Source organism: Salmo salar, chromosome ssa22, assembly GCF_905237065.1.
Source record: "Salmo salar chromosome ssa22, Ssal_v3.1, whole genome shotgun sequence".
In the NCBI taxonomy this organism is placed as follows: Eukaryota; Metazoa; Chordata; class Actinopteri; order Salmoniformes; family Salmonidae; genus Salmo; species Salmo salar.
This window is the reverse complement of record NC_059463.1, coordinates 36,140,699-36,164,286: the sequence shown is the minus strand read 5'-3', so window position 1 is coordinate 36,164,286 and position 23,588 is coordinate 36,140,699. Positions and strand designations below refer to the sequence as shown.

Genomic DNA, 23,588 nt, shown 5'->3' with positions numbered 1-23,588 from the left:
GTACCATGTTTTGACAAAAATGTGAACAGCAGTCCAGTCATTCCAAACATTACAGTTACAAGGAAGCGATTGTCTGACCAGATAGCAATTAAATTGCGAGTTGCAGTATTAGGAACTCACATTGGATTATATGCCTTCCCGTCTACATGAACATTTCAGTACTTTTTGCACAGATATGTGCTGTTTTGCATGATGAAAAGTCACCATTAGCGTACTGTAAGAAAAAAGATGCAACTTATTGTGTGACAAGGAGGAGATACATATAACACAACATGAATGAGCATTTCCCTTACAGTTATGAATCCACACTGGATCAATACCATGAATAAAAGCAAGAGCATACCCTTTTGTGAAAGATCTTTAAGACAACTTTGTTTCAGGATTCAAGCTCCCACAAGCCAGCAAGAACAGGTTCTGCTGCTCGCACTGACTAATTATTGTAGTTGCTGAACTAATTTACCACAGCATAATGCTTCATGGCAGATTAACAGTTTATCTGGCAGCGTTGGGCTATCAAATCCTGTTGAACATAATCAGTTTAAAATGTGAATGAATCCAATTCATTCATGAAGAGCCAATATGGGAACAATGGGCAGTGTTAAATTCAATTAATTCATGAATTCATCACTCAGAATCTAGCCTAGCCTACTGCTCAACAAACTGCCACAATGCTGCCCCTTGACCTGTGCATAATAACAGAGGTCAAAGTCCTATATACCAGACACCTCTCTATCACACATACACCAGGTCATCATGTGTCTCATCTGGAAGAGTCATGTAAACAAAAAATGTAGATACTATTCAGACTAAACAGCGTTCGGCAATAGATGGCCCCTAGGCCAAAACTGTCCCGCAAGTTTTTTAAATTTATTTATTGGGTGGAGGTTTAGACTGTAAAATCACCAGGAATTCAGAAAAAAAAATGTAATTCAGCAAATCGGTTCACAAGTATTCCTACAAATAAAAAGAGACATATTTGATCGCGTTTCAATGTAATCAAGGTATGAAATTATTGTTATTTTCAAATACATTCTCTTTTTGGGTTTACTTGTGGTCAATTTGCAGTATACAAATGATAATTATGTTCCATCCCCCCAACCATTCGCTCGGACATACTACATACTGCAGAGGTACATCCCTAGCCATGTCTACTGTACGGACAAACACTACAGAGGTACATCCCTAGCCATGTCTACTGTACGGACTAAAACTACAGAGGTACATCCCTAGCCATGTCTACTGTACGGACAAACACTACAGAGGTACATCCCTAGCCATGTCTACTGTACGGACTAAAACTACAGAGGTACATCCCTAGCCATGTCTACTGTACGGACAAACACTACAGAGGTACATCCCTAGCCATGTCTATTGTACGGACTAACACTACAGAGGTACATCCCTAGCCATGTCTACTGTACGGACTAAAACTACAGAGGTACATCCCTAGCCATGTCTACTGTACGGACAAACACTACAGAGGTGCATCCCTAGCCATGTCTACTGTATGGACTAAAACTACAGAGGTACATCCCTAGCCATGTCTACTGTATGGACTAAAACTACAGAGGTACATCCCTAGCCATGTCTACTGTATGGACTAAAACTACAGAGGTACATCCCTAGCCATGTCTACTGTACGGACAAACACTACAGAGGTACATCCCTAGCCATGTCTACTGTACGGACAAACACTACAGAGGTACATCCCTAGCCATGTCTACTGTACGGACAAACACTACAGAGGTACATCCCTAGCCATGTCTACTGTACGGACAAAAACTACAGAGGTACATCCCTAGCCACTACAGGAACATACTGTCTACTACAGACGTACACTACCGTTCAAAAGTTTGGGGTCACTTAGAAATGTCCTTGTTTCTGAAAGAAAAGCACTTTTTTTGTCCATTAAAATAACATCAAATTGATAAGAAATACAGTGTAGACATTGTGAATGTTGTAAATGACTATTGTAGCTGGAAACGGCAGATTTTTTTATGGAATATCTACATAGGCGTACAGAGGCCCATTATCAGCAACCATCACTCCTGTGTTCCAATGGCACGTTATGTTAGCTAATCCAAGTTTATCATTTTAAAAGACTAATTGATCATTAGAAAACCCTTTTGCAATTATGTTAGGGAGTAGTAGGGAGTAGAACACAGCGTTGTATGAGATCTTCAGTTTCTTGGCAATTTCTCGCATTTTCTCAGAACAAGAATAGACTGACAAGTTTCAGAAGAAAGGTCTTTGTTTCTGGCCATTTTGTGTCACGCCCTGACCTTAGAGATCTTTTTATTCTCTATTTTTGGTTAGGTCAGGGTGTGACTAGGGTGGGTAATCTAGATGTTATATTTCTATGTTGGCCTGATATGGTTCCCAATCAGAGGCAGCTGTCTATCGTTGTCTCTGATTGGGGATCATATTTAGGCAGTTTTTTCCCACCTGTTGTTTGTGGGATATTATTTTGAGTTAGTGCATGTTGCACCTCTGTCGTCACGCTTTGTTATTTTGTTTATAGTTTATTGTATGTCTTGCGAAGTTTCACATATTAATAAAGATGTGGAACGATACTCACGCTGCGCCTTGGTCCTTCTCTACAAACAATCGTGACAGAAGATCCCACCAAAAGCGGACCAAGCAGCGTGGCCAGGATGAGTGGACATGGGAGGAGATCATCGCCGTTCAAGGGAGCAGATGGAGGCAGCAAGAGAGGAACGGCGACGATACGATGATTTAGAACAACAACGGAAGCCCGAGAGGCAGCTCTGCAAAAAAATTGGGGGGGCACACGGGGAGATTGGCGGAGTCAGGGTTTAGACCTGAGCCAACTCACCGTGCTTACCGTGGGGAGCATGTGACCGGTCAGGCACCGTGTTATGCGGCGATACGCACCGTATCTCCAGTGCGCATTCACAGCCTGGTGCGCTCGTTGCCGGCTCCCCGCATTTGCCGGGCTAGAGTGGGCATTCAGCCAGGACGGGTTGTGCCGGCTCAGCGCTCCTGGTCTCCAGTACGTCTCCTCGGTCCAGGATATCCTGCGCCGGCTCTACGCACTGTGTCGCCAGTGCGCCTTCACAGCCCAGTGCATCCTGTGCCAGCTCCCCGCACTTGCCGGGCTAAAGTGAGTATCCAGCCAGGACGGGTTGTGCCAGCTCTACGCTCCAGACCTCCAGTGCGCCTCCATGGTCCAGTATATCCTGCACCGGTTCTACGCACCAGGTCTCCAGTGCGCCTCCACAGCCCAGTGTGTCCTGTGCCTGCACCTCGCACTCTTCCTGAAGTGCGTGTCCCCAGTCAGGTATGTCCTGTGCCTGCTCCCCACACTCACCCTGAGGTGCGTGTCACCAGTCTGGTGCCACCTGTCCCGGCTCCACACACCAGGCCTTCAGTGCGCCTTCCCAGTCCAGAGCTTCCGGCAACAGTTCCCAGTCCAGAGCTTCCGGCGACAGTTCCCAGTCCAGAGCTTCCGGCGACAGTTCCCAGTCCAGAGCTTCCGGCGACAGTTCCCAGTCCAGAGCTTCCAGCGACAGTTCCCAGTCCGGAACCTCCTGAGACGGTCCACAGTCCGGAACCTCACGGTCCACAGTCCGGAGCCTCCAGCGACGGTCTGCGGTCCGGAGCCTCCAGCGGGGGATACCAGTCCGGAACCTTCTGCGGCGATCTACAGTCCGGAGTCCCTGGCGACGATCTACGATCCATGGTCCGGAGTCCCCGGCGACGATCCATGGTCTGGTTCCTCTGGCGACGATCCACAGTCCGGTTCCTCCAGCGACGATCCACAGTCCGTAGCTTCCAGCGACGATCCTTGAACCAGAGTCGCCACCGATAATGGCGGACCCGCGAGCGGGGTCTACGTCCCGCACCGGAGCCGCCACCGAGGCTAGATGCCCACCCAGACCCTCCCCTATAGAGTCAGGTTTTGTGGCCGGAGTCCGCACCTTTGGGGGGGTACTGTCACGCCCTGACCTTAGATGTTTTTATTCTCTATTTTTGGTTAGGTCAGGGTGTGGTTCCCAAGCAGAGGCAGCTGTTTATCATTGTCTCTGATTGGGGATCATATTTAGGCAGTTTTTTCCCACCTGTTGTTTGTGGGATCTTATTTTGAGTTAGTGCATGTTGCACCTCTGTCGTCACGGTTTGTTATTTTGTTTATAGTTTATTGTATGTCTTGCGAAGTTTCACATATTAATAAAGATGTGGAACGATACTCACGCTGCGCCTTGGTCCGTCTCTACAAACAATCGTGACAGAAGATCCCACCAAAAGCGGACCAAGCAGCGTGGCCAGGATGAGTGGACATGGGAGGAGATCATCGCCGTTCAAGGGAGCAGATGGAGGCAGCAAGAGAGGAACGGCGACGATACGATGATTTAGAACAACAACGGAAGCACGAGAGGCAGCTCTGCAAAAAAATTTTGGGGTTGGCACACGGGGAGATTGGCGGAGTCAGGGTTTAGACCTGAGCCAACTCACCGTGCTTACCGTGGGGAGCATGTGACCGGTCAGGCACCGTGTTATGCGGCGATACGCACCGTATCTCCAGTGCGCATTCACAGCCTGGTGCGCTCGTTGCCGGCTCCCCGCATTTGCCGGGCTAGAGTGGGCATTCAGCCAGGACGGGTTGTGCAGCTCAGCGCTCCTGGTCTCCAGTACGTCTCCTCGGTCCAGGATATCCTGCGCCGGCTCTACGCACTGTGTCGCCAGTGCGCCTTCACAGCCCAGTGCATCCTGTGCCAGCTCCCCGCACTTGCCGGGCTAAAGTGAGTATCCAGCCAGGACGGGTTGCGCCAGCTCTACGCTCCAGACCTCCAGTGCGCCTCCATGGTCCAGTATATCCTGCACCGGTTCTACGCACCAGGTCTCCAGTGCGCCTCCACAGCCCAGTGTGTCCTGTGCCTGCACCTCGCACTCTTCCTGAAGTGCGTGTCCCCAGTCAGGTATGTCCTGTGCCTGCTCCCCACACTCACCCTGAGGTGCGTGTCACCAGTCTGGTGCCACCTGTCCCGGCTCCACACACCAGGCCTTCAGTGCGCCTTCCCAGTCCAGAGCTTCCGGCAACAGTTCCCAGTCCAGAGCTTCCGGCGACAGTTCCCAGTCCAGAGCTTCCGGCGACAGTTCCCAGTCCAGAGCTTCCGGCGACAGTTCCCAGTCCAGAGCTTCCAGCGACAGTTCCCAGTCCGGAACCTCCTGAGACGGTCCACAGTCCGGAACCTCACGGTCCACAGTCCGGAGCCTCCAGCGACGGTCTGCGGTCCGGAGCCTCCAGCGGGGGATACCAGTCCGGAACCTTCTGCGGCGATCTACGGTCCGGAGTTCCTGGCGACGATCTACGATCCATGGTCCGGAGTCCCCGGCGACGATCCATGGTCTGGTTCCTCTGGCGACGATCCACAGTCCGGTTCCTCCAGCGACGATCCACAGTCCATAGCTTCCAGCGACGATCCTTGAACCAGAGTCGCCACCGATAATGGCGGACCCGCGAGCGGGGTCTACGTCCCGCACCGGAGCCGCCACCGAGGCTAGATGCCCACCCAGACCCTCCCCTATAGAGTCAGGTTTTGTGGCCGGAGTCCGCACCTTTGGGGGGGTACTGTCACGCCCTGACCTTAGATGTTTTTATTCTCTATTTTTGGTTAGGTCAGGGTGTGGTTCCCAAGCAGAGGCAGCTGTTTATCATTGTCTCTGATTGGGGATCATATTTAGGCAGTTTTTTCCCACCTGTTGTTTGTGGGATCTTATTTTGAGTTAGTGCATGTTGCACCTCTGTCGTCACGGTTTGTTATTTTGTTTATAGTTTATTGTATGTCTTGCGAAGTTTCACATATTAATAAAGATGTGGAACGATACTCACGCTGCGCCTTGGTCCTTCTCTACAAACAATCGTGACATTTTGAGCCTGTAATCGAACCCACAAATGCTGATGCTCTAGATACTCAACTAGTCTAAAGAAGGCCAGTTTTATTGCTTCTTTAATCAGGACAACAGTTTTCAGCTGTGCTAACATAATTGCAAAAGGGTTTTCTAATGATCAATTAGCCTTTTAAAATGATAAACTTGGATTAGCTAACACAACGTGCCATTGGAACACAGGAGTGATGGTTGCTGATAATGGGCCTCTGTACGCCTATGTAGATATTACATTAAAAATCTGCCATTTCCAGCTACAATAGTCATTTACAACATTAACAATGTCTACACTGTATTTCTGATCAATTTGATGTTATTTAAATGGGCAAAAAAATTGCTTTTCTTTCAAAAACAAGGACATTTTATGTGACCACAAACTTTTGAACGGTAGTGTACATTACCTAGCCAAGTCTACTATAGACACTACTGATAACAGACAAGAAGAAAAAATGCTTCTTTATTGAACAATAATAGCATCATGGTAGGAGTCCTACCTGTCTGTGCTGTTCGTGTTCACAATACTAATCGCAAAGATAGCCTTTTAACCGACGCCTTTTAGCCGACGCCTTGGCATTGTCACATCGCCACCTTTCAAAGAGGATCATTCTTCCTTGATCATTTTCACATCATGCTCAGTTACATGTTTAAGAACATCAAATCAGACACGGCTTGAAATTCATTTGCTTAAACTTTGTACCCTTCCATACTTTTGAAAAACGATTTAGCACATTTTTATTTTGCTGTAATCTGTTACAAACAGTGGCATGAAACAGGTTGAAAACAAAGACTAGGTATGCACAGCATGACCTCTACTGGTAGACTGAGAGAAATGGCATTGCTGGTAGTCTACAGGTTTAGTCCCTGAGAGGCACTCAATAGTTTCCACTTTAGGCATGACATGATTTCCCAGAGTTTGCCATAAAGATCTTGGACAGGACTTTCCATCATAATTACAAAACTTTTTAATAATTTATAGTGTACTTGCTTTTTGGCTTTTTAAATGTTAATAGTTGAGTCCCCTACTCATGCAGTAGGCCCCATTGCCATAATGGGACTAATGATGACCACTGAGATAGATAAATGTGACCATGTTAAAGCGATCCAAATGTTTCAATGTGTTTTGATGGGTAAGTTACTAGGCAACCTCACACACAGACCAGACACATCTGGTGTAGGCCTTCAGTATATCCTAGCCAGCAACAGTGACAGTGCAGTCTTACTCAGCGTTGGGTTTCCATTGAAATCCAGGGGACCATGAGGAATATGGGGATGAGAAACAGCACAGTGTTGAGTCAACATCTCCCCTTCACTTCCTACTCAACAAATGATAACTCATCCACTCCAGTGCACCCAAACGGCTAGGGGAAACACTTAAAGACAAACTCCAAGAGTCCCTTCCACAACCACAAGTCTTTAAATGGCAGGGTCATGGAGTGTCTGAGAATCTCTCCCTGTAACTATTCTCTAATACTGCCTGCTGACATATTCCAATGGTTATTTTCTAATACTTATCACATAATACATTGTTTTCTCCCTAGTGTTACTCAGAATGGTATAGGTCTCATAAGCTCAATATAAATGGATTGAATTCAATTGATTTCAATTCAGAACATTTGTGCTAGCAGCCATGGATGTCTTCAACTCCCAGGAAAACTGGGAGAAAACTGGGGGAACTTGCATTCCAGTGCCCCAAATGGGAATATTCTGGGAATTTATTTATATTCCCAGAAACTGCAACTTGCTTCCCCTCCAAATGTTAAAAAGCATACTGGAGGAAAGGATCCAAGATCCCGCCCTCTGCCCTCCTTCCCCAATGAGCTTTGAGAGGAATTTAGAAAATAAGGATGGTCGAAGAAAATATTTGACGGCTAGTAACATTTTCATACCCAACCATATGTTGGCTGCTCCCACCCCTTTAACCCCCACTTCCTGTTCAGTTGAGCCTCAGCCTCAGCCTGGGGTGTGTCTGAGAATGATCTCATCTTCCTTCCATCTCCAAGGGCCTCGGGAGTGTCAAAAACACAACAGTACATGATACAATGTGCCTGCCTGCAAGCTTGAGGGAACCAGTAAGCCAAAATGGAGAGTTTATAATTAAGCAATAAAACTCGAGGAGGTGTGAGATATGGCCAATATACCACGGCTACGAGCTGTTCTTAGACACGACACAATGCGGAGTGCCGGGACACAGCCCTAAGTGTCACGGTTGTCGTAGCATGAAGGAGCGGACCAAAGCGCAGCGTGTGTATCGTTCCACATTTTCTTTATTAAACTGTGAAACTATGCAATACATACAAATAAACTGAATGAACAAAACAACAAACCGTGACGAAGCGTTACAACATACACTTACTCAAAAACAATCTCCCACAAACTCAGGTGGGAAAAACAACTACTTAAGTATGATCTCCAATTAGAGACAACGATGACCAGCTGCCTCTAATTGGAGATCATCCCAAAAAAAGCCCAACATAAAAATACAAAAACTAGAACATAACAACATAGAAAATCTAAACTAGAAAATAAAACCTGTCACGCCCTGACCTACTCTACCATAGAAAATAACAGCTTTCTAAGGTCAGGACGTGACACTTAGTCATGGTATATTGGCCATATACCACAAACCCCCAGGGTGCCTTATTGCTATTATAAACTGGTTACCAACGTAATTAGAGCAATAAAAATAAATGTTTTGTCATACCTATGTTATACGATCTGATATACCACGACTGTCAGCCAATCAGCATTCGGGGCTCGAACCACCCAGTTTATAAGAGTTCTTCACTCATATCAATTCAATCATAATATAACTTAAAGAAAACACATGGAAGGTAATGAACTTTCCAGCATACAGGCTGTCAGTATTTGACCCTCTTTCTGAGCTGTTCTCTTTCTGGGGTTAACACTGTGTTTGTGTGCTGTGAAGTGGGAGTTCCACTGGAACAGACGTCAATTCAATGTCTATTCTATATTGGTTCAACATAATTTCATTGAAATGATGTGGAAACAACATTGATTCAACCACTGTGTGCCCAGTGGGGTGTGTGCGTGCGTGCGTGCTTGGTCAGCATGTGTGTGTGTGTGTGTGCTTGGGTGAGGGTATGTGTGTGTGTGTGCGCGCGTGTATATTCGTGGATGTGGATGTATAGGCCCGGTATTTTAAGCCACGATTGGCACCCTGGTCATTTCAGACAGACTTTACATTGCCTTATGTATAAAGCTGTGTGTGTGCTGTTGAACCTTGGCTTATCTTGGCTACTGGAACTTGGGTCAACTGTGGTCAACATGTGGAAAATCTGTGGAAAGAATTTCCTCTTGTTGGACAACAACCACAATCAATCGATTGATCAATCAATCAATGTGAGAATCACATTCTGAGAAAGGCAAATGCACTGTTGTGTGTATATGTGTGCGTGCCTGTGTGTGTGCGTGTGTATACTCAAAGGTGAGGTTTAAAACCCCTCTACATACTTTACATAGTCTGCAATTGTCACTCTATTCTCCAGTCCTCTCACTAGGCCTCCTACTTCAGAGAACCTCAAGTTACCTCACCTTACATTCAGTCAGATGGCTTTTCTTTACTAGCAGGTTTACTAGAAGCTGTGTAGCCTGCCTGTTAGCCTAGAATTCAATCAAACCCGCACCGCAGAAGCCCAAGCTGTTGTACTCAAACATGAACTAACAGTGTTATGTAAATAATGGGCTGCCCCCACAAAAACCGGGTTCAGACATTTTTATTTTACAACTTTCCAATTTTCATCCAAATAAGGGAAGGCCTTTTGGTTAATCAGTGCATGGATAAAGTATCCTGTGGTTTAATAAGTCTTAAACATGAACACATCACAAAGATGAGGTAGAAAAGTCAAGTCGTAAACAACAGGCTTAGAGGCATGAACATGTATAAACTAGTAGTGCTCACACAAGATCAAAGACACTGGCTGTGGCGTTACCTCAGCTGGATGTTTCCTAGAGCTTATAAAAAAGTGTATAACTTTGCCACATTCCCACACTGTAAGAATAAAAGTCATGAGAAAAATGAACGCTTTAATATTAATCCTCTCTTGCTAGAAACCCCCTGTCCAGACAGATAATGGAGAGCATTGGTAAATGAGGAATTACATTCAAGTAGAATGGATAAACTACAAAGAAAGATAATTCAGTAGTAGAAAATGTTTTCCTCTCATAGAATCTCCTTCCTTGAGGACTAACCCTAACCCTAGCCTATATATTATAGAAAAATATATAGGCATGTGAAAAGGTCATGGGATGCATTTGCTCCATTGAGTCCCCTATGTGGTTACACTTTACTTGAACTCTGTCATAAGGTCTACATAAAAGTGTTATAATCATGAGACAACAGATTAACAGTCAAGACTAGCCTAATGGTGTGATCTTATGCTAACTGACTTCACATAGTCATAATAGCCTGCCGTTATGAAATGAATACAACACTATATCTATCATCATAACCAATAAACTATAGGACCTGTGTTAGTCCAAGTTTCATTCACAGGAAACTTCGTGAACAGATGAGACTATGGCTTCAAATCATGTTTTAAAAAGTAATTACTCTCATGGAATGTTACTCTTTAAATACAGATATTTTGATGATGATAGGCTACAGTCTTTGGTGTCTACACATCGGCTAGAGTGTGACTTTTAACATGCATGTTTCTTCTTCAACCAAGACATTGCCAAAATCATAGACATCCTGTTCTAATTCCTAATTCTATGGCCATAATAACATACGCCTATGATGTTGTGCTAAATTGAGTTCAGAATCACTTTTTAAAACAAAACTCTACTTTAAAATGTAATATAATTAATATTCCAAATTAATAACCTCATCTTACAATTTTGTAGATGCCATCACGATATAAAACTATACCCTGATCTACTTTCTTCAGACCCGGCCTCCACTCCATTGCGAGTTTTTTTTTAAATAACTGCGTTGTCGAGAAGGAATCTGCAAGTAAGCATTTTCTTTGACGATGTATATGATGCATATCCCGTACATACGACTAATAAAACATGGAAAACATTTTTTTACAGGCAAGAACAGTCAACACAGAACTGGCAATTATAGTCTACAGTCCAAAAGTTAAATGTCCTACTTTTCCAGTGAACTTTCCGGATAAATCAGCTATCCAATTTTCCAAAAACGTCAAAGATGGTGTTATGAAGTTATTTTCTTCACTATGAAAACGTTCCTTGCAGAGCACGATGTGAGTGGCAGTCCCAATGCGCATTCTTCTAAGAGAACTCCTGTTTGTAATATATGGTGTATATTACGCGCGGATAAATGGGAAATGAACTTTCCGGTGCCAATATGCCAGGAATGTGACTTAAAGAAACACTTAATGTTCGAAATGTATCTTACAAATACGAACACAATGTTCACCTCTCTTTGGAGTAAAAGGCTAAATAGGCGACAGAGTGGCATGAAGTCTACTGTAGTAATTTGATAAGCCTATTATTGGCTGCTGCAGACAGTCAAATCCTTGCAGGCTTTACGTCTGTTATTCATCATTTACTAAAAGTGTATATATATATATATATACTGCTCAAAAAAATAAAGGGAACACCTAAACAACACAATGTAACTCCAAGTCAATCACACTTCTGTGAAATCAAACTGTCCACTTAGGAAGCAACACTGATTGACAATACATTTCACATGCTGTTGTGCAAATGGAATAGACAACAGGTGGAAATTATAGGCAATAAGCAAGACACCCCCAATAAAGGAGTGGTTCTGCAGGTGAAGACCACAGACCACTTCTCAGTTCCTATGCTTTCTGGCTGATGTTTTGGTCACTTTTGAATGCTGGCGGTGCTTTCACTCTAGTGGTAGCATGAGACGGAGTCTACAACCCACACAAGTGGCTCAGGTAGTGCAGCTCATCCAGGATGGCACATCAATGCAAGCTGTGGCAAGAAGGTTTGCTGTGTCTGTCAGCGTAGTGTCCAGAGCATGGAGGCGCTACCAGGAGACAGGCCAGTACATCAGGAGACGTGGAGGAGGCCGTAGGAGGGCAACAACCCAGCAGCAGGACCGCTACCTCCGCCTTTGTGCAAGGAGGAGCAGGAGGAGCACTGCCAGAGCCCTGCAAAATGACCTCCAGCAGGCCACAAATGTGCATGTTTCTGCTCAAACGGTCAGAAACAGACTCCATGAGGGTGGTATGAGGGCCCGACGTCCACAGGTGGGGGTTGTGCTTACAGCCCAACACCGTGCAGGACGTTTGGCATTTGCCAGAGAACACCAAGATTGGCAAATTCGCCACTGGCGCCCTGTGCTCTTCACAGATGAAAGCAGGTTCACACTGAGCACGTGACAGACGTGACAGAGTCTGGAGACGCCATGGAGAACGTTCTGCTGCCTGCAACATTCTCCAGCATGACCGGTTTGGCGGTGGGTCAGTCATGGTGTGGGGTGGCATTTCTTTGGGGGGCCGCACAGCCCTCCATGTGCTCGCCAGAGGTAGCCTGACTGCAATTAGGTACCGAGATGAGATCCTCAGACCCCTTGTGAGACCATATGCTGGTGCGGTTGGCCCTGGGTTCCTCCTAATGCAAGACAATGCTAGACCTCATGTGGCTGGAGTGTGTCAGCAGTTCCTGCAAGAGGAAGGCATTGATACTATGGACTGGCCCGCCCGTTCCCCAGACCTGAATCCCATTGAGCACATCTGGGACATCATGTCTCGCTCCATCCACCAACGCCACGTTGCACCACAGACTGTCCAGGAGTTGGCGGATGCTTTAGTCCAGGTCTGAGAGGAGATCCCTCAGGAGACCATCCGCTACCTCATCAGGAGCATGCCCAGGCGTTGTAGGGAGGCCATACAGGGACGTGGAGGCCACACACACTACTGAGCCTCATTTTGACTTGTTTTATGGACATTACATCAAAGTTGGATCAGCCTGTAATGTGGTTTTCCACTTTAATTTTGAGTGTGACTCCAAATTCAGACCTCCATGGGTTGATAAACTGGATTTCCATTGATTTATTTTTGTGTGATTTTGTTGTCAGCACATTCAACTATGTAAAGAAAAAAGTATTTAATAAGATTATTTCTTTCATTCAGATCTAGGATGTGTTGTTTAAGTCTTCCCTTTATTTTTCTGAGCAGTGTATATATATATATATATATATATATATATATATATATATATATATATATATATATATACACAGTACCAGTCAAAAGTTTGGGCACACCTACTCATTCAAAGGTTTTTCTTTTTTTTAAACAATTTTCTACATTGTAGAATAATAGTGAAGACATCACAACTATGAAATAACACATATGGAATCATGTAGTAACCAAAAAAAGTGCTAAACAAATCTAAATATATTTTAGATTCTTCAAAGTAGCCACCCTTTGCCTTGACAGCTTTGCACACTCTTGGCATTCTCTCAACCAATTCTAAATAAATCACTGACAGTGTCACCAGAAAAGCACCCACACACCATCACACCTCCTCCTCCATGCTTCACAGTGGGAACCACACATGCAGGGATCATCCGTTCACCTACTCTGTGTCTCCCAAGACAAGGCAGTTGGAACCAAAAATCTAATATTTGGACTCATCAGACCAAAGGACAGGTTTACACCAGTCTAATGTCCATTGCTTGTGTTTCCTGGCCCAAGCAAGTCTCTTCTTCTTATTGATGTCCTTTAGTAGTGGTTTCTTTGCAGCAATTCGACCATGAAGGCCTGATTCACACAGTCTCCTCTGAAGAGTTGATGTTGAGATGTGTCTGTTACTTGAACTCTGTGAAGCATTTATTTGGGCTGCAATTTCTGCAGCTGGTAACTCTAATGAACTTATCATCTGCAGCAGAGGTAACTCTGGGTCTTCCTTTCCTGTGGCGGTTGTAATGAACACGAGGGGAGACAGAGAGCTGGTTTCAACACAGGGCGCAGCAGATGTTTATTGCAAAGGACCACAGGAGGAGGCAGGTAGCTGGGTCCAGGGGCAGGCAGAAAGTCATACACAGGGTGTCCAAAAGAGCAACAGTACAGGCAGGGAAAAGTCTAGTAATGTAGTCTGGGAGATCAGGCAATAGGTAGATAACAGGAAATCTGATAGGCTAAAGTACAGGCAGGGAATAAGCAAAAGGCATCATTAGTGAGGCAGGCAAAAACTATCATACACTGGAGGCGTAAATCATGGGGAAAAACAAAGTTCCGAAAGACTTGTGTCACAAAACAAACAATACCTCACAGTGATGGGGTGCAAAGAACTGAACTAAATAGTGTGTGATAATGACATACAGGTGTGTGAACAGGTGATTAGAATTCAGGTGATTGGGATCTGGAGAGTGAGCTGCGTTCAGGGGATCTAGGTGTTTGAGTGTGTGAGCTGGAAAGTGGGCTGGAAAGTGAGCTGCGTTCAGGGGATCTACGTGTTTCAGGGTGTGAGTTGGAAGCAGACGTTACAGCGGTCCTCATGAGAGCCAGTTTCATCATAGCCCTTGATGGTTTTTGCGACTGCACTTGAAGAAACTTGAAAAGTTCTTGAAATTTTCCGAATTGACTGACCTTCATGTCTTAAAGTAATGATGGACTGCTGATTCTCTTTGCTTATTTGAGCTGTTCTTGACATAATATGGACTTGGGCTTTTACCAAATAGTGCTATCTTCTGTATACCACCCTTACCTTGTCACAACACAACTGATTGGCTCAAACGCATTAAGAAGGAATGAAATTCCACAAATGTACTTTTAACAAGGCACACCTGTTAATTGAAATGCATTCCAGGTGACTACTTCATGAAGCTGGTTGAGAAAATGCCAAGAGTGTGCAAAGCTGTCATCAAGTTAAAGGGTGGCTACTTTGAAGAATCTCAAATATAAAATATATTTTGATTTGTTTAACACTTTTTTGGTTACTACATGATTCCATATGTGTTATTTCATAGTTGTGATGTCTTCCCTATTATTCTACACCGTAGAAAATAGTAAAAATAAAGAAAAACCCTTGAATGAGTAGGTGTGTCCAAACTTATGACTGGTACTGTATATATACACAGTATATATACGCAGGCAGGCAGGCACACACGCTCGCACACACACACACACACACACACACACACACACACACACACACACACACACACACACACACACACACACACACACACACACACACACACACACATATATGGTGGTAAATTGCTGTATAGGCCTATATCATTTTAAAAAAGTGTGAATAATGAGAATAACACCTTTAATGAAGAGTTAGTCACATTTTCCATGTTTGTAAACAAACTACAATGAGCCCAAAATCAAAGTACATTTAAAATGCATTCTAATGCGAACGGTGCATCAAATCACAATTTATTTAAAGTGCATTTAACAAAAGCCTCAATACACTAAACCATTTTTTATAATGAAATCAAACAAATGTGATGCATACTGTAGCATGCTTCCAGAGTCTCCTGTATTACAAGCATTATACACAACTCATAAGCTCCATCATTTACATTGACATTTGGAGATGCTAGAGAAGAATTCCCTTCCCCTCATAGATTTCCCTCAAAAGCAGCAGCACAGTATCCTCGGAATCCCTGAAACACAAAAGAAAACATGTGATACCGCAGAAAGCTAAAGAAAACATGTAAGATACAAACCCTTACTCAGTTGTTCTTACCAGTAGCAGAGATGGCTCTGAATGGCAAACAGATACTCGTTGAAGCTCTCTAGGGGTTTCTCCTGAAGGACGTAATCAAACCGACGTCCGCCATTCAACATTCCAACACTGATATTCCTCATCTCTGTAGGTGAGACTGTACCATTTGGGGCCCCACTACCTGGAAAAGAGTATTGAGGGAACATTCAGGTAACACAGTTCAAAGTTTATTGTCCCCAGAGGGAAATTTGGTTGCAGACAGGGGTAACATGATAAAAATACACATAGTACATACAAAAAACATGCCACACAAAGAACATATTACACATAAATGTAACCATATTTACATCATGTTACATTACGTTGATCTTAAAGGGTACCTGTGTAGTTACACTATAATTACTACATTAAAAACAGTGACATTTGTTTTTTAGACTATGAAGAATAAAGTAATGCATGTATGTCAAAACATTACACATGGTTCCTAATGAATGAATGAATTAAATGAATTAAATGACTTACACACTGGTCTCTCACCTTCTGACTCCTGAGGTGGCAGTGCAGCTGTGGTTCCTACCCCGGCCACCAGGGGTAGTGTGTTGACAGGTAGCATGGTGAGGGTCTGCCACACACCACGGACAGTACTGATGGAGAGCAGTAGATCTGAGCTGACTCGCTTCAAACTGTCTTTCAGCTCTGAGGGACACAATATCAACACAGGGTCACTGCATGGGATGGTGGAGGAAAGCTTTCACACTGTCACTGGATAAAAACAATGTCTTCATTGAAGGGCAGTGTTTGTACATTATCAGACAGGTCAGAGCTTTAGCAATGCTCCCTAAGGGTCCTAACAAAAAGCTCATGACATATTTCTTGAAATGTTTCTGTAACGTCCAGATCAAAGCTTTATGTCTCAGGTCTCACCAAGATGCATCCTCTTCCTGCCCTTGTGATGTGGGATCAGTATGGGGGGCAAGTCCACCTCTGGAAACACCACCATGGGCTCAATCCTACAGGCCACCGGGTCAAACTGCATCGAAGAAGAACACATAGTCAGGTCGTTATGAATATTCATGACTTAGATGAACTTCAGCCCCATTAAATATTCATAACGTATGATCCATAAACATACTGGATGGAAGATGTTGTAGAAGCTTTTGCAGGTGGGGAGGCTGTATTTGGGGTCGATCCTCTTCAGGCCGCGCACAGTGAGGAACATTCCTATAGGAGAGCCCAAGGCAAAGAAGGCCTGTGGCTGGAAGGCCAGCTGAGGGTACACGATGGACACCTGGGAAGGAAAGGAAGGGGTTAATGGTTAATAGTAATTCAGTATGCGCCATATGTACATTCAGCATTTTCTGTAACTAAGGATGGATATCAAAATGTACCAACATTTTCAAATGAAATTAAACATTTAATTGAAGTAGATTTTCAGTTGTATTAGTTGGGCCTCATGCTAACTGCGTTAAGACACTATTAAGACATTCCATCATTGTGATTGGAGGACAGGGAGGGAGACAGAGAAAATTCCTGTGTACATGTAACAGAATGCTGTCACTGTTGTTTGTTTACCTGGCCAATGCCAACGTCAAAGTACTTGTAATCCACTGGGCTGGTGGAGGGGGTGCCTGAAAGGAGGGTCGGGTGTTCTTGGACATGGGAATACACACCGGCAATGCCGGGGATGCCAGGAACAGGGTGTGAAGTTCCTGTCCTGGATTCCTGCTGCTGGGCCAAAGGAGAGAGCGAGAGAGAGAGGAGCTCCAATAACAATCTCAACAATGAGCCTACATCACAAATGGCATCCTATTCCCTACATAGTGCACTTCTTTTGATCAGGACCCAAGTAGTGCCCTATGTAAGGAAAATTGTATTTTTTGGGACACAACCTGAAACTATCAGGCTGCTACTTCCAGCTTCCAGCCTTTTACAAACAGTTAGGATGGAATATTGTCATGGCCGAGACAGACAGGAAGCTATGCACAATGGATCCAATAGACTGGAATGTTAGATCAAAGATTTTGAACACTGGGGAATAATTTCACATGGTGTTTATGTGCAATGACTGAATCCATTTGGATGTGAATGAGAGATAGGTCATATACCCCTCTCCATCTCTTCAACAAGTACATGATCTTCTTGCGAGGCCCCAAGGGTATTCCCAAGTCCTTGAAGAATGTCTCTGAACACAGCCCCTAGTGAATAGATAGATGACACAAACAGTCGTTAGACAGTCACACACACACATATATACACACACACACACATATGCATACACACACGCACATGCTTACCAGTGATTCTAAGTCCATCTGCTCCTTTGTAAGCATTTGGACATACTTGCCCAATCCAAAGTTCCTAAGTGTGTCCTCAAAGCTCTCAAAGTCTAATGGGGTTGCTTCACTTGGACTGCTGACGCTACTCTGAAGCACAAGACATATAGGATTAACATCAAGCTAATTAGAATAAAAATGCTGGTGGTTGTGGCCATGACCAAAATGGAGTTGTACATTTTGGCAGTAGCCTGTTACTTACTCCATTTTCATCTGTGTTCCTTCTTTCTTGATTTGTCAGAAGGTCAAAGAGGATCAGAGAACCTAGAAAAGTCATATAAATAAAGAATACAACTTACTATAATGGTTATCAATTCTAGCCTTGTCTAAATAAAGACTAAATAGAGAGAGAGAGAGAGGAAAAAGTTAGGAGTGGCTTTAAAACGTTAGGAGAGGTCCATGAGGTACTGACCCAGACTGTGTCCAGCCAGTGACACTGCCCCGGTGAATTGTGGGTGTCGCTGGAGGAAGACTTGGTGGAGGCGGTTGATCTCTGAGGCCACAGTGTCTATGATGGTCTGGCAGTATGTGGGGCTGTTGTAGAAGAACAGGTCCAACACCGTGCTGTTGCTGAACTGACGCAGACGACTGATGCTGGGCAGGGTGATTCTCTGGATATCGCTGTATGGAGGGTGGGTTGAGTGTCAAAGTGTGTTTTTAAGAGAGAGAGAGAAGAAGAGAGAGAGAAAGAGAGAATGAGCGCGAGAGAGAGTGTGTGTGTCCAAGACCTTACTCGTCCACCCCAGTGGCATCACCATGTAGCACCCGGTGCCAGTCGACTGGCAGGAACTCAACACGGCCCATGCGGGTCCCATCTTGACTCTGCTTGAAGTGACTGCTCAGTAGGCTGAGAGAGGCACCCCGGAAATCATTCACTACATGGGGGAGAGAGGGCCAAAAGAGAGAAGGGAGGGCATTCATTAATTTAGCTGTATTTCTATGAAAAAATCTGAAGGCCGGTAAAGGGTTAAGAATCAAAGGTTCTACACACCACACTGAATGACCCCACGCAGCTGGATGTCACAGGTTGGTCCAATGCCATGCACCATGAACACAAGGTGGTCCACTTGGTCAGGTTCTCCTGAAAACCCAACACAAATAATGTACAGGGCCTTCGGAAAGTATTCAGACCCCTTGACTTTTTCCACATTTTGTTATGTTACAGCCTTATTCTAAAATGGGTTAAATATTACATTTTCCTCAGCAATCTACACACAATACCTCTTTTTGCAAATGTATTACAAATAAAAAACAGAAACACTTTATTTACGTAAGTATTCAGACCCTTTGCTATGAGACTCAAAATTGAGCTCAGGTGGATATTAAATCATTGGAATCCACCTGTGATAAATTCCATTGATTGGACATGATTTGGAAAGGCACACACCTGTCTATATAAGGTCCCACAGTTGACAGTGTATGTCAGAGCAAAAACCAAGCCATGAGGTCGAAGGAATTGTCCGTAGAGCTCCGAGACAGAATTGAGTTGAGGCACAGATCTGGGGAAGGGTAAATGTCTGCAGCATTGAAGCTCCCCAAGAACACAGTGGCCTCCATCAATCTTAAATGGAAGAAATTTGGAACCACCAAAACCCTTCCTAGAGTTGGCCGCCTGGCCAAACTGAGCAATCAGAGGAGAAGGGCCTTGATCAGGGAGGGGACCAAGAACCCTATGGTCACTCTGACAGAGCTCTAGAGTTCCTCTGTGGAGATGGGAGAACCGTCCAGAAGGACAAACATCTCTGCAGCACTCCACCAATCAGGCCTTTATGGTAGAGTGGCCATACGGAAGCCACTCCTCAGTAAAAGGCACATGACAGCCCACTTGGAGTTTGCCAAAAGGCACCTAAAGACTCTCGGACCATGAGAAACAAGATTCCTGGCACATCCCTACGGTGAAGCATGGTGGTGGCAGCATCATGCTGTGGGGATGTTTTTCAAAGGCAGGGACTGGGAGACTAGTCAGGATTGAGGGAAAGATGAATGGAGCAAAGTCCAGAGAGATCCTTGATGAAAACCTGCTCCAGAGCGCTCAGGACCTCAGACTGGGGCGAAGGTTCACCTTTCAACAGGACAACAACCCTAAGCACACAGCCAAGACAACGCAGGAGTGGCTTCACGACAAGTCTCTGAATGTCCTTGAGTGGACACGCTCCGCATCCAACCTGACAGAGCTTGAGAGGATCTGCAGAGAGGAATTTGAGAAACTCTCCAAATACAGGTGTGCCAAGCTTGTAGCGTCATACCCAAGAAGACTTGAGGCTGTAATCGCTGCCAAAGGTGCTTCAACAAAGTACTGAGTAAAGGGTCTGAATACTTATGTAAATGTGATATTTACGTATTTTTTATATTTTTTATATACATTTGCTAACATTTCTAGAAACCTGTTATTGCTTTGTCATTATGGGGTATCGTGTGTAGATTGATAAGAAAAACAACAACATTTTAAGCAATTTTAGAATAAGGTTGTAACGTAACAAAATGTGGAAAAGGTCAGGGGGTCTGAATACTTTCTGAATACACTGCATACTGTGTAAGGAATTGTCATTTGTCATGTAATTATCAACATGTACTGTAAATTATCCTCGAATGAATAAGAGGTTCTAAAAACCTGAGATCTCCGTACACAATGCAGTATCTGTTGTTCAGGCCAATTACCAGTACTGTTGGCATTTAATACACATGGTAGTACAGTACAGGAGCGACCATCTTACACAGAGCTGTAGAAATTAAAGCCCTCAGTGAAGAGGGGAGGCCTGGCTCATACATTTGAGGGCTTACCTTCAGGTAACTCTACTCTAATACCCTCCAGCCCCCTCTTGACCGTCCTGGGTTGACTCTGCTCAGAGGGGAGGCTTATCCAGTCCTTCAAGGGGATTGTCTGTTGCTGTGTCATAAGCTATCGGAGACAGAGCAAGGTCGATAAACTCTTGAGTTACATAAGTTCTATTTTACAGCGCAATATTGGCCTGGTCTTTACAGACAAACAGTATACTACAGGGGGCTAATTGTAATTATGAATGGGGAGTCATACCGTAGGGCTGTGCAACACCACCGTTTCTCCAGTGGGGAATTCTATCTTCTTCTTCTTCCAGTCATTCAGCTTCACTGCCATCATGTAGGCCTCCTGAATACAGTGATACAAATGTAACGGACTGGGGTTCGAACCCGCGTCTCCTGCCCTCCAGGCATTAGCTCGGGTAGTTAGCGCAAGTCTTGGTGCGTGCAGTTGACTCGGGTTGAAATCCAGTCAGTCATACTATGTTGTTGACAATGTTATCAAGGTTTGATAAATTGACAGATTAACTAACAAGGTCATTACCAATCTGCTGTAACGGCTGTCGTTGGGAATGGATGACCAAAATGCAAGCGGGATGTGGATACTCATCTTTAATGATAAAGAATAACGCAAACACGGAAAACAATAAACAAGAACGACTCACGACAGGCTAACAGGCTATACATAAAAATAATAGCAGTGCTAGCGCAACAACCCACAAACCCAAGTGAAAAACACACACCTAATATATGACTCCCAATCAGGAACAACGATAACCAGCTGTCCCTGATCGGGAGCCACACAGACCAACATAGAAACATACAACCCAGAACAAATATACACAGACATCTTCTGCCACGTCCTGACCAAAATACTACACAACTACACCCTCTGCTGGTCAGGACGTGACATCTGCAGTATACCTCTTCAGACTGTAGAAATAAGTAAATACTGGCCCCACAATACTAAGGTACTAAGATAAACAGCAAGGTAACAGGGAAGATATATCACTTTGTAATGACGTGTGAATCTGATATGGCAGCCTATTCCCTATATACAGTAGAGCATTACTTTTGACCAGGGCCCTGTGTACTATATAGGCACCAGGGTGCCATTAAAGACTGTGTCCTACCTCCAGGACTAGGCTGGTGTCCTCTGGGTAAGGGGTGTAGGAGATGTCCTTGTCTCCTTTGTGGAACCAGGAGCAGCGCCTTACCTCCAAGGGGGGCTGCTCCCAGTACACCGCAAAGCACCTCCTCTCCTTCAGCCTCACGTCGAAACGCCTCCCTTCTGTGGCTACCACCACCTCCACTTCTCCCTCCCCACTGGTCTCCCCTGTTAGGAGCAAACCAACAATTATGAGGATATCATTATAATCATCTTTATCATTGCTGTTATCATCAGGGATCACTTCATTCAACTGGAATTAAGGGTTATCTGGACAAATAATATTTACATTAAATTCAACTCAAAATTGTGAGTAACTACAATGTGTTACCATTCTACTACCAGGCTATTACCACTTTATTCCATGATCTAATGTAAAGTGCTACCATTATCTTAATAAGGCTCTATTGCATGAACAATGGTTCACTCAGAAGTAGGATTGAGTTATATTCTTGTTTCGGGGTACTACATCACATACATTGTGGTATAGAGTGGTAACAATACAAGAACAATGTCTTTAACTGTATACCGGTATGTTTTTAACTGTATACTTGACATTTTAAATGATTTCCCTCTGTATAAATAAACTCATTCATGAACATTTAATGTGTATTACATGTGTATTAGTGTAATGTGTATTGTATTAAATGTGTATTTGTAAAAGTGTGATGAATAGTCTCATGCCATGTTTGTGTGTCTCCTCCAGCCGTAGAGAATCCTCTCTGCTGAATGGGATCCAGGAGCTTCTACAGTCCACTGGATTCTGGCAGTGGAACCAATGGTGCTGCACCGGCTCATATACACCTGTCACACCTTCCATGGCAGATAGATCAGTGAAGCTATGTGAGAGTGGGAGTAAATAGAATATATTAGAATAGAGTAGGACAGAAAATAATATAAAATAATTAAATAGATTTCTTAGATTTTCCCCATAGGGGACTTCCATATTTTTTGTCTGCTTTTAAAGAACAGAACGACATGAATAAATGAAAAACAAGCTCACCTACTGTCTGACTACTGTATGAAGACAGAGGTGTAATTTGATAGGCTGAGGTTGGTCACCCAGTAAGCTTTAACATGCTACCTGTGAGGCACAAACATAATTCTAGTATTTACACATTCATCTGGTGCTAGGGTTCAGGGAAAATATCATTGTTTTAGATGCTATAGAGGAACTGACATCTGGATCTTTAGTATCTATGGATAGATTGTGCATACCATCTCACAACATAATGGGAAGGTTTGTTTACCTTGGAACTCGACACTTAACCATGGTGCTGGGAGTGAATATAGTAATTCATCACTTATACTATTACAACTAACATTCTTTGAAGTAGAGAGCAGACATCAGAAATAGCTACATACCTTCAATGTACAGCTAATGTTACAGTATGTCTCTATGAAATATGGCAGTTCCTCCTGAGTGGATCTCTAGGATCTCTCTCTCTGTTGAAAGTTGCAAATAGTCTTCCTTAGAATATATAAAAATCCCAAACCATTTAGATATTGTTAAACGCAAAAAGACACAAAGGTTTGTTGAGGTTTCCAACAGGGTGGACTTTCCTCTGAAACACTTTACTTGTCGCAAGCAGGTCCCAACACTCATATGTTCTGAATGACATCACAGGTTTAGTGATTCAGTAGTAAGATCAAAGGTCAATTCCCATGACGATAGAGAGATGTGTAGCAACACAACAGTAAACCTGTAGGCTATAAATCACTGGCAAAATCCTACAGAAATTACAAAAATCTTAACT

At 44.1% G+C, this 23,588-nt stretch overlaps 2 protein-coding genes across 6 annotated transcripts in view; both read right to left on the bottom strand.

The window, feature by feature from the left end:
• Positions 1 to 11,281, bottom strand: part of LOC106586881 (transforming acidic coiled-coil-containing protein 1) — a 61,764-nt gene extending 50,483 nt beyond the window's left edge. The window contains exon 1 of the mRNA XM_045705456.1: positions 11,025 to 11,281. The gene's annotated coding sequence lies outside the window, so the exon portion shown is untranslated. The remainder of the gene's footprint in view (positions 1 to 11,024) is intronic.
• Positions 11,282 to 15,133: 3,852 nt separating this feature from the next.
• On the bottom strand, positions 15,134 to 23,568 carry LOC106583313 (phospholipase DDHD2). Of its 5 annotated transcripts, none has more exons than XM_014167362.2 (18): positions 23,197 to 23,568; positions 22,835 to 22,915; positions 22,516 to 22,670; positions 21,797 to 21,999; positions 20,920 to 21,012; positions 20,667 to 20,784; positions 18,877 to 18,966; positions 18,619 to 18,760; positions 18,298 to 18,506; positions 18,088 to 18,149; positions 17,847 to 17,975; positions 17,658 to 17,747; positions 17,125 to 17,280; positions 16,685 to 16,840; positions 16,477 to 16,582; positions 16,090 to 16,248; positions 15,574 to 15,733; positions 15,134 to 15,490 (listed from the first exon to the last, which is right to left on the bottom strand). In XM_014167362.2, exons 3-18 carry the CDS (start codon positions 22,649 to 22,651, stop codon positions 15,424 to 15,426), a joined length of 2,076 nt encoding a protein of 691 aa, XP_014022837.1. In that variant the 5' UTR covers positions 22,652 to 22,670; positions 22,835 to 22,915; positions 23,197 to 23,568; the 3' UTR covers positions 15,134 to 15,423. The 5 variants fall into 5 exon arrangements, with proteins under 5 accessions (XP_014022837.1, XP_014022835.1, XP_045561213.1 ...); XM_014167360.2 differs by having other exon boundaries at positions 16,075 to 16,248; positions 22,839 to 22,915; positions 23,197 to 23,566; XM_045705257.1 differs by having other exon boundaries at positions 16,075 to 16,248; positions 23,197 to 23,564.
• Between the last annotated feature and the right edge of the window lie 20 nt (positions 23,569 to 23,588).

Bases quoted from the DNA above. Each gene is read 5' to 3' on its own strand.
- LOC106583313 (XM_014167360.2), bottom strand. From the start codon at position 22,651: ATGGAAGGTGTGACAGGTGTATATGAGCCGGTGCAGCACCATTGGTTC. The intron at 18,507-18,618 runs GTAAGGTCTTGG...CCCTCCATACAG, and splicing joins GATGCCACTGGGGTGGACGA to CGATATCCAGAGAATCACCC. The intron at 17,281-17,657 runs GTATATGACCTA...CCTTTGGCCCAG, and splicing joins TGTTGAAGAGATGGAGAGGG to CAGCAGGAATCCAGGACAGG.